The sequence below is a fragment of the Sycon ciliatum genome, chromosome 13 (genome assembly GCF_964019385.1).
Source record: "Sycon ciliatum chromosome 13, ocSycCili1.1, whole genome shotgun sequence".
Classification (NCBI taxonomy): Eukaryota; Metazoa; Porifera; class Calcarea; order Leucosolenida; family Sycettidae; genus Sycon; species Sycon ciliatum.
In genome coordinates this window covers 14,738,089-14,750,730 of record NC_088655.1, presented here as the reverse complement: position 1 = coordinate 14,750,730, position 12,642 = coordinate 14,738,089, and the positions used below count along the sequence as shown (strand labels likewise).

At 45.2% G+C, this 12,642-nt stretch overlaps 2 protein-coding genes across 2 annotated transcripts in view; one reads left to right on the top strand and one right to left on the bottom strand.

The window, feature by feature from the left end:
* Positions 1-6,117: 6,117 nt before the first annotated feature.
* LOC135829348 (peptidyl-prolyl cis-trans isomerase) lies at positions 6,118-6,910 on the bottom strand. Its single transcript, XM_065341754.1, has one exon. The coding sequence runs from the start codon at positions 6,833-6,835 to the stop codon at positions 6,341-6,343; it is 495 nt and encodes a 164-aa protein (XP_065197826.1). The 5' UTR covers positions 6,836-6,910; the 3' UTR covers positions 6,118-6,340.
* A 283-nt stretch (positions 6,911-7,193) lies between these two features.
* The window catches only part of LOC135830070 (putative aldehyde dehydrogenase family 7 member A1 homolog), a 29,726-nt gene continuing 24,277 nt past the window's right edge, over positions 7,194-12,642 (top strand). The window contains 4 exon segments of the mRNA XM_065342457.1: positions 7,194-7,491; positions 9,697-9,715; positions 9,718-9,749; positions 10,595-10,660. Coding sequence (XP_065198529.1) covers positions 7,306-7,491; positions 9,697-9,715; positions 9,718-9,749; positions 10,595-10,660 — 303 coding nt within the window. The 5' untranslated portion in view covers positions 7,194-7,305.

The following is a 12,642-nucleotide window of genomic DNA, read 5'->3' as shown; positions in this document are numbered from 1 at the left end:
GACAAAACTATTTATTTTTTCGATGCAATGGTGACTCTTCATCGCCTTCTTCTTTCACCAGTGCAGGCAGTCTCTTCAAGAACAATTTCTTCCCCAGGCCATCGGCATATTTCCGGTGCTTTCCTCGACGTATTCTCTCAAGTTCCCAGGAGTCAACCATTTGAAATCGTCTTCGAAGGAGCATTTTTCGGCTGAGTTGCACAGCTATCAGAATGATTGTCCTCGACGGCAATGCAATATTTTTAACAGCGTCCTCACTTCTTCCTGTCGCGATGTCCATGGATTCTTGGAGAAAGAGTTTGTTTTTGAGAAAGTACGACTTGTACGTCCGAAATGTCTTGAAAAAAGCTTCGAAAAGTCGAGGCTACAGCCTTGAGTTAGAAGCGGTTCAGGGTATAGTTTCCAGAAATCGCAAAGAACCCAAATTTACCTCGGATGACAAGCTGCGCATGACGTAATGTAGGAATTTCGCCGAGCGCTGGGTCTATGCCCGTTGCACACTCTTGGGGGTTATGAACTCTTGCTACTGCCGTACTGGCATTACAGTTTTAGGGTCGGTTCTATGCCAAACTATGGTCACCGAGACTGCACTGATGAAAGAGTCACTACTTGACCATTCCGAATGCCCGTAAATTTTCTCAAACTACTTGAAGTTGTAGTGCAGCATATTCCTCACACTCGAAAACACCGCCATCGATCCTACCTAGCGCTCCACGACACTCGACAGGCTCTCAGAGTCAGAGTCAGAGTCTCACTACCGGCTCCACCAAATAACCTACAGTCGTCCATTGTCATCGAGCATCCCCATGGCCATGGCCTGGCCCCATGGCCAAGGTGCCTGGTATCAGGCCGGTAATGTCTAATGATGCTGACTCATTGAGGAAGGGGAGGAACTACCAAAATTAATATAATTATAATTATAATTATAATACACAGTACTGCATTGCACATTGCCCGCTACTTTTCGTAGCAAGAGCACTCTGGTGCTAGAGCGACGAGCAATCCACCGTGGCAGCCAGATGAATGTTCCACATCCTGACCGTCACACAAAGACAAAGTATGCCATTGAAAACAAACCAGTACAGACGTCAGTATCCACTGACCAAAACTCCGGAAAACGAAACCAAAGAAGAGAAAACACTATCACTGCACCTCCAGTAGTAACTGTATCAAGTGTGAGAATATTAGGAGGAAGAAACTTGAAGGGTGACAAAACGTATGGCTTGAAGTGACAGGCATGGCAACAACCGTGCCACAATAAACCAAAGAACATCATTTGGACAATTCTAGAGTATAATACTGTACCAAGAGTCCAAGACTCAAGACTACATACTACCTTTCTGGACACACACATTGGGCAATGCACCGACAAAATTAATTCTAACAAACAGAACAGAAAAATGCCTTATTACAGTGCGTATCGGTTATATATAGCGTGGTCGTGTAAAAGAATACACTGGTTTTAATATCGCGTGTAAGAAATATCGGAAATAAGAATAGAAAGTCGTTTTTTTTCAAACACCCACGCTATAACCGATGCCTACTGTACTTGTATACACTGTATTCCTTTTGCCTATTCGGCACTCGTGTGTTCACCTCATTGGCCACGCTCGTTCTTCATTTTCTTTTGTTCATTTGGCTTATGCGAAGGCTTGCCAAGCCTGCTCCGTGATGTCAACGCGAAAAAGCGTATAATAATAATAATAATAATAATAATAATGCAATGAATATAACTAAGTGCGCACTCATATCACAACCATGGGGACGAATCATGTACATGTATTCCGTGTTATATTCATTGCATTATTAAGATTATTGTCTCCACGTCGCCTTTTTAAATAATAATAATAATAAACAAACAGACAAATTTTAAAGGACGCTTCACGCAGCTTCATTACACTTGAATAGTTTGCAGGCAACCTGCCTACACTCAGAGAGCACTGCATTTCACACAAATCCATTAGAGGTATCGTGGTCATGAAGACCGAAAAGTTGAAACGATACCAGTCTAGTGGATTTGTGTGAAATGCAGTGCTTTCTTGACTGAGTGTAGGCAGGTTGCCTGCAAACTATTCGAACAGAAAACATGATCAACATGATGTTTTAAAAGGCTTTGGTTTATTGTGGCAAGGTTCAAGTGTTGCCATGTCTGTCAAGCCATGTGTTTTGTCACCTTTTTTTCTTTATTCTCACATTGTTGTTGCTACCAAGTTTATGTACTCTTCTTGCTACTGATACACCCATGCAAAGCTTCTCATACTCATGAAAACGTTGTCGACAGAACTTGTGTGCTAAACGTGTGCATTGTACACGCCGGTCCGAGTGGCTGTTCAAGATCTTATCTGGCCCAGTAGTTGGTAGACTAGTTACAAAAAAAAGTCTAGCGCATAACGTGTGCCCCACTGTTTCAGTTCACATTTCGACAGTTTAGTGCCGGTAACATTGTGAAACGAGTACTTGTATAAGCGAGCATCTCGAAAGAAAAGGTGTCAGCACCGACGCAATCCACACAGTCAAGTAAGCCAATTTAGCAGTGATGCAAAGGAATATTCGCATACAGTGAATTCGGAATATTCTAGAATACCAACACCAGAAAGAATATTCGAAAGCCGGCAGTGCCATTCCGAATATCCTATTACCCAAAGTTTCGTGCTGCGTTGCTGTATTATGCAGCTCCAACCATGATCTCCTCTGTAGTGTTGAGGATGAGAGGGAAGAAATTCAGTTCTGAGAACCGTGAAGCTTGTTCTTAGGTCAAGTCATCATCGCTGCCTTGCTGCTTTGTGCCGTCAAAATGGTGTGTGTTTTTTTTGTAAAAAAACAAACAAAAAAATGCTCTTTCACCAGTGGATATTACTATCCACGTGATACTATCCACGTGATCTGTTGACAACATAACTGTTGGGTCTGATTCAGTGAAGTGACTGAACCACTTCAGAAGCGGAATATAGAATATTCGTTCGTTCGCCAAAGCAATATTCGAGGGAATATTCGTTCGAAGAAAACACCATTTCTCAGTTTTTTTGCCGTCACTGCAGAATACCAAAATCTATGGTGGCCATTACTCTCCCTGGGAGAGCAGGGCATTGGGCGTAAAAAAAAACTACCACTTCGCAGGTGAACGTATATCTACTTCAGCGTATCTGCGACTCCACTGTTAGTACTGTAGTGATCCCCTAGAGTAGAGTTGCGCGATGAAGAACGTGGACTGCCCAAGAACGTCCAGCCTGAAATTCTAAGAACGCCACAGCCTAAAGCTAAGCCGGGTGCGTTCTTATATTCTCTAGCTTCTAGGAGAAGAAGAAGAGAGAAGTCGAAGAAACCGTGGGATAACTCAAGAACGGGTCTCGAAGAATTCGGAGATATTTTGCACATGTGAAGCAATATGAAGCGCCAAAGGGGCCGCAATATTCAGTTATGAACGTAGTATGTACATGTGCGTATAAGAAAAGGGAAATGCGTACACTCATGATCAATACGTCGCTTTTAGCCGTAGTTCGCATGCGCTGATCCCAAACCGCGGGAATCTCCAAGTTTCAACCACCTCTGAAGCTTGGAGAGTTTTGGAGAGCCTCCTAAAAGTCGGAGAGAACATAAGAACAGCTCTCGAACTTTTCGGAGAGTATCCAACTTCTCCGAGAGGATTTAAGAATGCACCCTAAGAACCTGTCCCCACAGGATACCGGGATTCCACGGACGCGCAAATTTCAACCCGGGTTGAAATTTCTCATGTAAACACAGCCTAAAGTTGTACAAATGACAGATAACTCGTGCATCCTCCGAGAGGATTTAAGAATGCACCCTAAGAACCTGTCCCCACAGGATACCGCGATTCCACGGACGCGCAAATTTCAACCCGGGTTGAAATTTCTCATGTAAACACAGCCTAAAGTTGTACAAATGACAGATAACTCGTGAATAATAGACACCCTTAGCAAACAACGGTAACGCTATTTTTTACGGTACTCGTACCTTGATCACCCAAATAGCGTTCAAGCTGCAGCGTATAAACGTTATGGGGGCTGATTTATCGTTGTGACCAACGGTACGTGTTTTAGCCAAATATTGCATAGTCCGTACGCATTTCACCTTGTATCGCGTATATGGTGAAAAAAATGGTTGTACCGCGTGAAATCAAAGCTATTCTCGTGGCAACAGCGTACTAAAAATAGCGTGCATCTTGCTAAAGGTCGAACCCAAATCACGGTATTTTCCCCCTTATGATAATACCGTTACAACATAACGTTTTTTGCTAAGGGTGTCTAATGACCACATTATACCGCATAATGGGCTGTTTTCGCCCGCATTAATTATGCACATAATTATAAGATTTTGTCCGCGTAATTCTGTGGGGACAGAAGAACAGCGGTGTTGGTTTTCTGGCAGCTTGTGGAATACATGTGATCCAGTACGGATTGTTTCTAAGAACGTGCTATAAGAACGCAGCCAGATTGCAGAAAAATAAGAACGTCCCAGGCTAACCCCTTGGAAACAACGTTCTTGGGCGCGTGACTCTACTGTAGGCTTTCCCCGTGGAATAATCCGAATTTAGAATTTTTGACCGTGCTTTCCCCAAAGAAAGAGACGTTACAGTACTCGCACTGTGTTGTTCTGTCCCTTTGGAAAAACGCGGCCAATAATTCAATATTCCGCGGGGGGAAAGGGGGGTTTTCTGCGGCATTTTCTGTGGTAAAATCAAAAATCTGCGGCACTTTCTGCAAGTTTTTCACCCTCCTTGCATGAAAGAGTACTTTTCACACTATCATTTGCAGTCGCAAACTGATTGAGAGCGAAGAATCTTGGAGATTCTGCACTCACCTACACTCGCAAGAGCATGTGCTCAAACAGATCGCAAAGTAGCTTTTCTGCTGCTTTCTGAGTAGTAATTTTACTAATTTATCCGAAAAATTTCAAATTCCGCGGATTCCGTGATTTCCGCGGATGATGACAATTTCTGCGAAATTTGCCGCGGCCGCGGAATCGCGTTTTTCCAAGGGTTGTTACACTGTATCATGCTTATAATTTATAACTCGATGGCCCGGGAACAATCTGACAGAACTAGAATCAGATGTAGCCTCCTCAAAAGAAAATCCATGTTTGACCCACTGCCACCTACATGTAAACAAATCAGTGTGTGCCAACCTCCCCCCCCCCCCCAAAAAAGATTTGAAAATATTGAATGGAAGCTCCATCATCCGTGGATGGGCACTCATCACAGACATCAGACACTTGACTTACTAGTAACTTTAGTCTTTGGTATGCCATGCATGGCGGTGCGGGGGATTTAGACACAACGTCATCAGTGGTCCGTGCCCGGCGCCCGTGGACCATGATGGTGCCTTTGGTCACAGTTCACCCCTACTGGCCCTAGACCCGAACAGCCTCAACAGGTGGTCAGGTTGTGCTGTGACAATCATGCTCTTCAAAGGCACGTGGAACTCTGAATGAAAATCTCTTCAGTGAAAGCACCAATCCATTTCCATGCTCGGGTTTACTGCGTGCAATGCCATTCGCAGGTCGAAAAGGGAAAGCACTACTAAAACTTAAATAACCGACGAGGAGACAACAGTCGTAAAATAGCAATGAAAAATATCAATTGTGCACTCATAATCATGTATAAACAATTAAAATGAAACAATTCCAGAACGTTTTCGTGTGACCATCATCAGTGGAACATCGTCACATAGTAAGAATCACTAAAACAACCAGTTATATAGCTAGAGTAACATGAAAAGAAGCGTGAGAATGCAGCACAGCTAGCGGTTATGCATAACCGCTAGCTGTGTTCACACTACACGCGTTATGCATAACCGCTAGCTGTGCTGCATTCTCACGCTTCTTTTCATGTTACTCTAGCTATATAACTGGTTGTTTTAGTGATTCTTACTATGTGACGATGTTCCACTGATGATGGTCACACGAAAACGTTCTGGAATTGTTTCATTTTAATTGTTTATACATGATTATGAGTGCACAATTGATATTTTTCATTGCTATTTTACTACTAAAACTGCAGACCTTTTACACTCTCAAAGACATAATGGAATGGCCCAACAATCACACACTGACACAGCACACGCGCAAGAGATTTTTTTACTCAATACAAATCACGACAGGTGAACGTATTGACTATTGAGTTGAGATGGTACGAAAGCGGATGATCAGGTTCTGAAACGTTATGTAGCAAAGCAGTAAACCAAAGATGGAAAGGAGTTGAGTGAGATCAGCTGGAAAAGATAAAGCAACGGGTACAGAAGTACACCAAGCAGATCGAGAATCGTCAAGATTGTAAGAATGACTACGAAATCAAAAAAAAACACCTGAAAAGATGATTGTCAACTTACAGCTGTCCGCAGTCGGCGACGAGGATCTCAGCGCTGGTCTTGCCTGACTGGCTGCCATAGCTCTCAACCTTCTTTACAACATCCATGCCTTCAACAACGGAGCCGAAAACGACGTGTTTGCCGTCCAACCAAGTGGTCTTCTCGGTGCACAGGAAGAACTGGGAGCCGTTGGTGCCGGGTCCAGCATTGGCCATGCTGAGAATTCCGGGGCCAGTATGCTTCAGGGTGAAGTTCTCGTCAGCGAACTTCTCACCATAGATTGACTTTCCGCCAGTTCCATTCCTGCGGGTGAAGTCACCACCCTGGCACATGAATCCTGGGATGACACGGTGGAAGGGAGAGCCCTTGTAGCCGAAGCCCTTCTCGCCAGTGCAAAGAGCACGGAAGTTTTCAGCGGTCTTGGGCACAACGTCGGCGCGAATCTCCATCACGATGCGACCGAGGCTTTTGCCACCGGCGGTGATATCGAAATAGCATCTTGGCTTGGCCATGGTTGCGACTTGAGAAATTGGTCTTGCAACAGAACGGGAAAGAGAAACACGAACCTCGTGTTCAAAAGCAATCAGCTTTTATCATGCAGAGGGCTCCTGACCGACCCTGCCGCTGCAAGCAAAATGGCGGAGTTAGCCGAGAGCTCACTGGCAGTTGCCGAGGTGAAAGTCACGTGTTGAGTGTACAACTCCATGCCAGTCATCGCGGCGCGGCAGCCCACGGCCCGGCCCCCACTTACTTCCTTTTCTTCCCGCCCGGCGCCCGCGACCGGCCTCGCGATATCACAAAAGTAACACGTGCAAAAGCCAAAAAAAAACAAAAAACAGACAAAAACACAAAACAGCACGTGAAGCTTGCAGACAGTCGGTAGACAAAACAAAAATATTGATCTGTTGTGCGTCCATGCAGTGGACTACAGGAAGATAAAAAGAAAGTACATGTGCTCACTGTTCAAAGCTAGTAGAAGGCCATGGCTCTACGTTGTGCTCCTTGGAAGACATTGAGCTCCTGGAAGAGCTTTGCTCGCGTTCATCAGGATGTTCGATTTTCCTCTCTTTTGATCGACGAGAAGGAGCATGAGTTTCTGGTCAAAGATTTGCAGTTAGCTAGTGACAACCCTGGAGTGTTCGATGGAACTTGGGGTGGTGAAGGCGAGGTAAGCATCAGGGAATAATTTACTTTCAATTTGTTGCATTCAAAATCAAACTTGAATAGCAATTTTCTTCAACACTTGACAGCACTGTCTTTCTGCAGAGCTGATCAGAGTGCAAAGCTTAGACCACAAGTGCACTGTAACACCTTAGTTGCAAACCTAACCTGGTGCCAGGATGCATAGCTCAGCACTTTCGAAGTTTCATGCATCTCTTTCATCCCTTAGAGACACACCTAGCATGCACGCTGTGCATCCAAGGGTACAGTGAACAATCAACATGCATCGCAGTTTTCTGCGACACATTTCTGAAATTGCTTCGCACCTCGGAAGAATTGCGTAGAAAACTGCAATGCGATACCGGTTAAATTATTCCTTGAGCATACGCATGAACAAGTCAAGTACTCTTGTTGGAGTCATGCACGGACACAAACTTACAGAATAGAAGAAAAAGGAGTTGCAATGTAGTGCATGCATGTACAGTAGGTATCGGTTATAGCGTGGGTGTTTGAAAAACGACATTTGATTCTTATTGCCGATATTTCTTCATCATCATCATCAGCCTGTTTGCGTTGGCATCGGCGTTAGCCTAGCCTTCGCTTGGGCCACACCCAATGTTAGGCATGATACCAGAAGAGAAGGGGAGAAAAAAGAGAAAGAAAGCAAAACAAAAAGGGAAAAAATATAGGTGAACAAACACTTGACCATATGCATACTATTCAAAGACACTAACAATGCAACACGCTGGTGCGGCACTAGCACATTGCAAGTACTGTAGAGGCAGAAAATTTCGTCAGTCAATAATTTCGTCCAACTCCAAAGAAAAGGAGTTCGTCCGGTTGAAAATTTCGTCCATGGATCATAAGAGTGTATAGAAAAGCAGGGCAAATCGACATTAGTCCTACATTTAATTTAGTCCAAAAGCTCCTCGGACGAAAAAGACGAAATTAAATTCCAGACGAATATTTCTGCTTGTACAGTAGCCATAAGTAAGTTAGACCTGTTCAGTGGTCACCCATTCGGTCAATATGGGAAATATATAGACCTCGTCTTGGTCAATATCCTATACATACGACCACACTATAACCGATACGCACTGTACATGTAGTTTGATATTCACCTTGCGTTGACTCTTGTTTTATTGAATATTGTTCCTATTGATTGATTACCGCAATAGGGATTACAGATTTTAAAGATGTTAGCATCCGTGCAGTGATGCTAATTTTCTGCTGCCCTTGTGCGTCAGTGTGTGAAGCATGATGTCTCAGTGTGCATCAAGGAGACATAGTGTCCTGGCACGACACGACACGTGGCGCCTGTAATGTGAAGCGGCATGGGGTTCGCTTCCGGGCTGCCCGTTCTGGTCACCCGTTCCACGCTTAGGCAGGGCCAGTTCACGCACGCTTGTATCTGGCACCGATATTCTGGGCCGCATTTCAGGTCAAGCCCATGATCTCAAATCGCATACGGTATACTATATAGTCAACCTTGTGCATGCCGGCCATGATTTTACCCACAACTCCCGAATAATGACACACTCTGCAGACCTACATGTAGGCTCCGTTTGCATGAGAATTTTCAATCCGGGTTGAAAGTCTGTACGGTGTAAAAAAAAATTAAAAAAAAGGTTGGTGTTTATAATTGTTGACCCGGATCGATTACTAATATGCCGACAAAATCCAATTATCTAAACTGATGTGGCTGCGTGACTACTTTCGGGGGGAAATTCCCTCTGCTATGCTGTGCAAACCTGGCAGGCAGTACGCGCATAAGTACGGCAGTGCGATTTCCCGAATTCAACTCGGGCCTACAAGCGCAATGCAACATGTATGAGTATACGCTCCAGTCAATCTGTGTTCACGGCGGATTGAAACTTGCCCCGGGTTGACAACTCTCAAGTAAACGCAGCCCTAGTGACAATTTGACGGCATGCTTTGAACCTCACGAATCACAATACTTTTGTCATGCGCGATTGAGGGCTGTTAGCCACAAGATAGTCTGTACCAGCAGAAGCACAGAGCTCCGAAGAGTGTGTGTGCAACTCCTTATGATGAATAGCTGTCATGACAAAGACAGATAGAGAGAATGGACTACAATGATGTAATGTACTCTGTGTGTGTGTGTGTGTGTGTGTGTGTGTGTGTGTGCGTGCGTGCGTGCGTGTTGGCATGTGTGTGTGTTGGCATGTGTGCATGCATGTACCCTATACAGGTGGTCACATCATATTCTCCATCAATGGCAAGCCTATTGCCCGAGTCACACAGGTTTGTGTTCTCAGTGTGTTGTGCATTGGGGTCCATTGGTCTCTATGCATGTTGGGGTGTCTGCACTGGTCTCTCTGGGTGTTCAGTGTTCAAACTTAATGCATACCTCATGAACACAAGGTGGAGAAATTGAATTGAATGGGTTGACCTGAGAGACAGAGACCGAGAGAGAGAGACAGAGAGAGAGAGAGAGACAGAGAGAGAGAGAGAGAGAGAGAGAGAGAGAGAGAGAGAGAGAGAGAGAGAGAGAGAGAGAGAGAGAGAGAGAGAGAGAGAGAGAGAGAGAGAGAGAGAGAGAGAGAGAGAGAGAGAGAGAGAGAGAGAGAGAGAGAGAGAGAGAGACAGAGAGAGAGAGACAGAGAGAGAGAGACAGAGAGAGAGAGACAGAGAGAGAGAGACAGAGAGAGAGAGACAGAGAGAGAGAGAGACAGAGAGAGAGAGACAGAGAGAGACAGAGAGAGAGACAGAGAGAGAGACAGAGAGAGAGAGAGAGACAGAGAGAGAGAGAGAGACAGAGAGAGAGAGAGAGACAGAGAGAGAGAGAGAGAGAGAGAGAGAGAGAGAGAGAGAGAGAGAGAGAGAGAGAGAGAGAGAGAGAGAGAGAGAGAGAGAGAGAGAGAGAGAGAGAGAGAGAGAGAGAGAGAGAGAGAGAGGGTGAGCTAGCACTGGCACTGGCACTAAAAAAACAGTAATGGTTTTGGGTGGGGTCGAGTTAGTGGTGCCCTTGAGTTGACCATGATGGGGCCCAAGGCCCTTAACCATACCGATACTACACAAGAGATTGCAGTAATACAACTGTTGGAAAAATTATGCCTCTTGTTGTTGTTGAAATCTTTCCTGTCCAGGCGTCAGTTGATGACTATCATCGAGTAGTAAAGAATGCCCGGGAAGCTTGGCTGGAGTGGAGAGAGGTAGGCTGTAACTTTTAAAATGCATAGTTAGCGCCATGATGATAAGGTTTGTCCATGGCATTTCCCCGCTTAGTCTGTGATGCCAGTGGGCAATACAGGAACTCACTCAGTATGTGATGCCAGTGGGCAATACAGGAACTCACTAAGTATGTGATGTCAGTGGGCAATACAGGAACTCACTCAGTATGTGATGCCAGTGGGCAATACAGGAACTCACTCAGTATGTGATGTCAGTGGGCAATACAGGAACTCACTCAGTATGTGATGTCAGTGGGCAATACAGGAACTCACTCAGTATGTGATGCCAGTGGGCAATACAGGAACTCACTCAGTATGTGATGGCAGTGGGCAATACAGGAACTCACTCAGTATGTGATGCCAGTGGGCAATACAGGAACTCACTCAGTATGTGATGTCAGTGGGCAATACAGGAACTCACTCAGTATGTGATGCCAGTGGGCAATACAGGAACTCACTCAGTATGTGATGCCAGTGGGCAATACAGGAACTCACTCAGTATGTGATGCCAGTGGGCATTACAGGAACTCACTCAGTATGTGATGTCAGTGGGCAATACAGGAACTCACTCAGTATGTGATGTCAGTGGGCAATACAGGAACTCACTCAGTATGTGATGTCAATGGGCAATACAGGAACTCACTCAGTATGTGATGTCAGTGGGCAATACAGGAACTCACTCAGTATGTGATGTCAATGGGCAATACAGGAACTCACTCAGTATGTGATGTCAATGGGCAATACAGGAACTCACTCAGTATGTGATGCCAGTGGGCAATACAGGAACTCACTCAGTATGTGATGCCAGTGGGCAATACAGGAACTCACTCAGTATGTGATGCCAGTGGGCAATACAGGAACTCACTCAGTATGTGATGTCAATGGGCAATACAGGAACTCACTCAGTATGTGATGCCAGTGGGCAATACAGGAACTCACTCAGTATGTGATGTCAATGGGCAATACAGGAACTCACTCAGTATGTGATGCCAGTGGGCAATACAGGAACTCACTCAGTATGTGATGTCAGTGGGCAATACAGGAACTCACTCAGTATGTGATGCCAGTGGGCAATACAGGAACTCACTCAGTATGTGATGCCAGTGGGCAATACAGGAACTCACTCAGTATGTGATGTCAGTGGGCAATACAGGAACTCACTCAGTATGTGATGCCAGTGGGCAATACAGGAACTCACTCAGTATGTGATGCCAGTGGGCAATACAGGAACTCACTCAGTATGTGATGCCAGTGGGCAATACAGGAACTCACTCAGTATGTGATGCCAGTGGGCAATACAGGAACTCACTCAGTATGTGATGCCAGTGGGCAATACAGGAACTCACTCAGTATGTGATGCCAGTGGGCAATACAGGAACTCACTCAGTATGTGATGCCAGTGGGCAATACAGGAACTCACTCAGTATGTGATGCCAGTGGGCAATACAGGAACTCACTCAGTATGTGATGCCAGTGGGCAATACAGGAACTCACTCAGTATGTGATGCAAGTGGGCAATACAGGAACTCACTCAGTATGTGATGTCAGTGGGCAATACAGGAACTCACTCAGTATGTGATGCCAGTGGGCAATACAGGAACTCACTCAGTATGTGATGTCAGTGGGCAATACAGGAACTCACTCAGTATGTGATGTCAGTGGGCAATACAGGAACTCACTTAGTATGTGATGCCAGTGGGCAATACAGGAACTCACTCAGTATGTGATGTCAGTGGGCAATACAGGAACTCACTCAGTATGTGATGTCAGTGGGCAATACAGGAACTCACTCAGTATGTGATGTCAGTGGGCAATACAGGAACTCACTCAGTATGTGATGCCAGTGGGCAATACAGGAACTCACTCAGTATGTGATGCCAGTGGGCAATACAGTGTGGTAGATTTGGTGTCACGTGTTTGTTTCGTCTTGGTCGCTGTGGACACGCGTCATTGGTTGGTGGTGT

What these genes read in the sequence shown, in the direction of transcription:
- LOC135829348 (XM_065341754.1), bottom strand. Translation starts at nt 6,835, where the DNA reads ATGGCCAAGCCAAGATGCTATTTCGATATCACCGCCGGTGGCAAAAGC.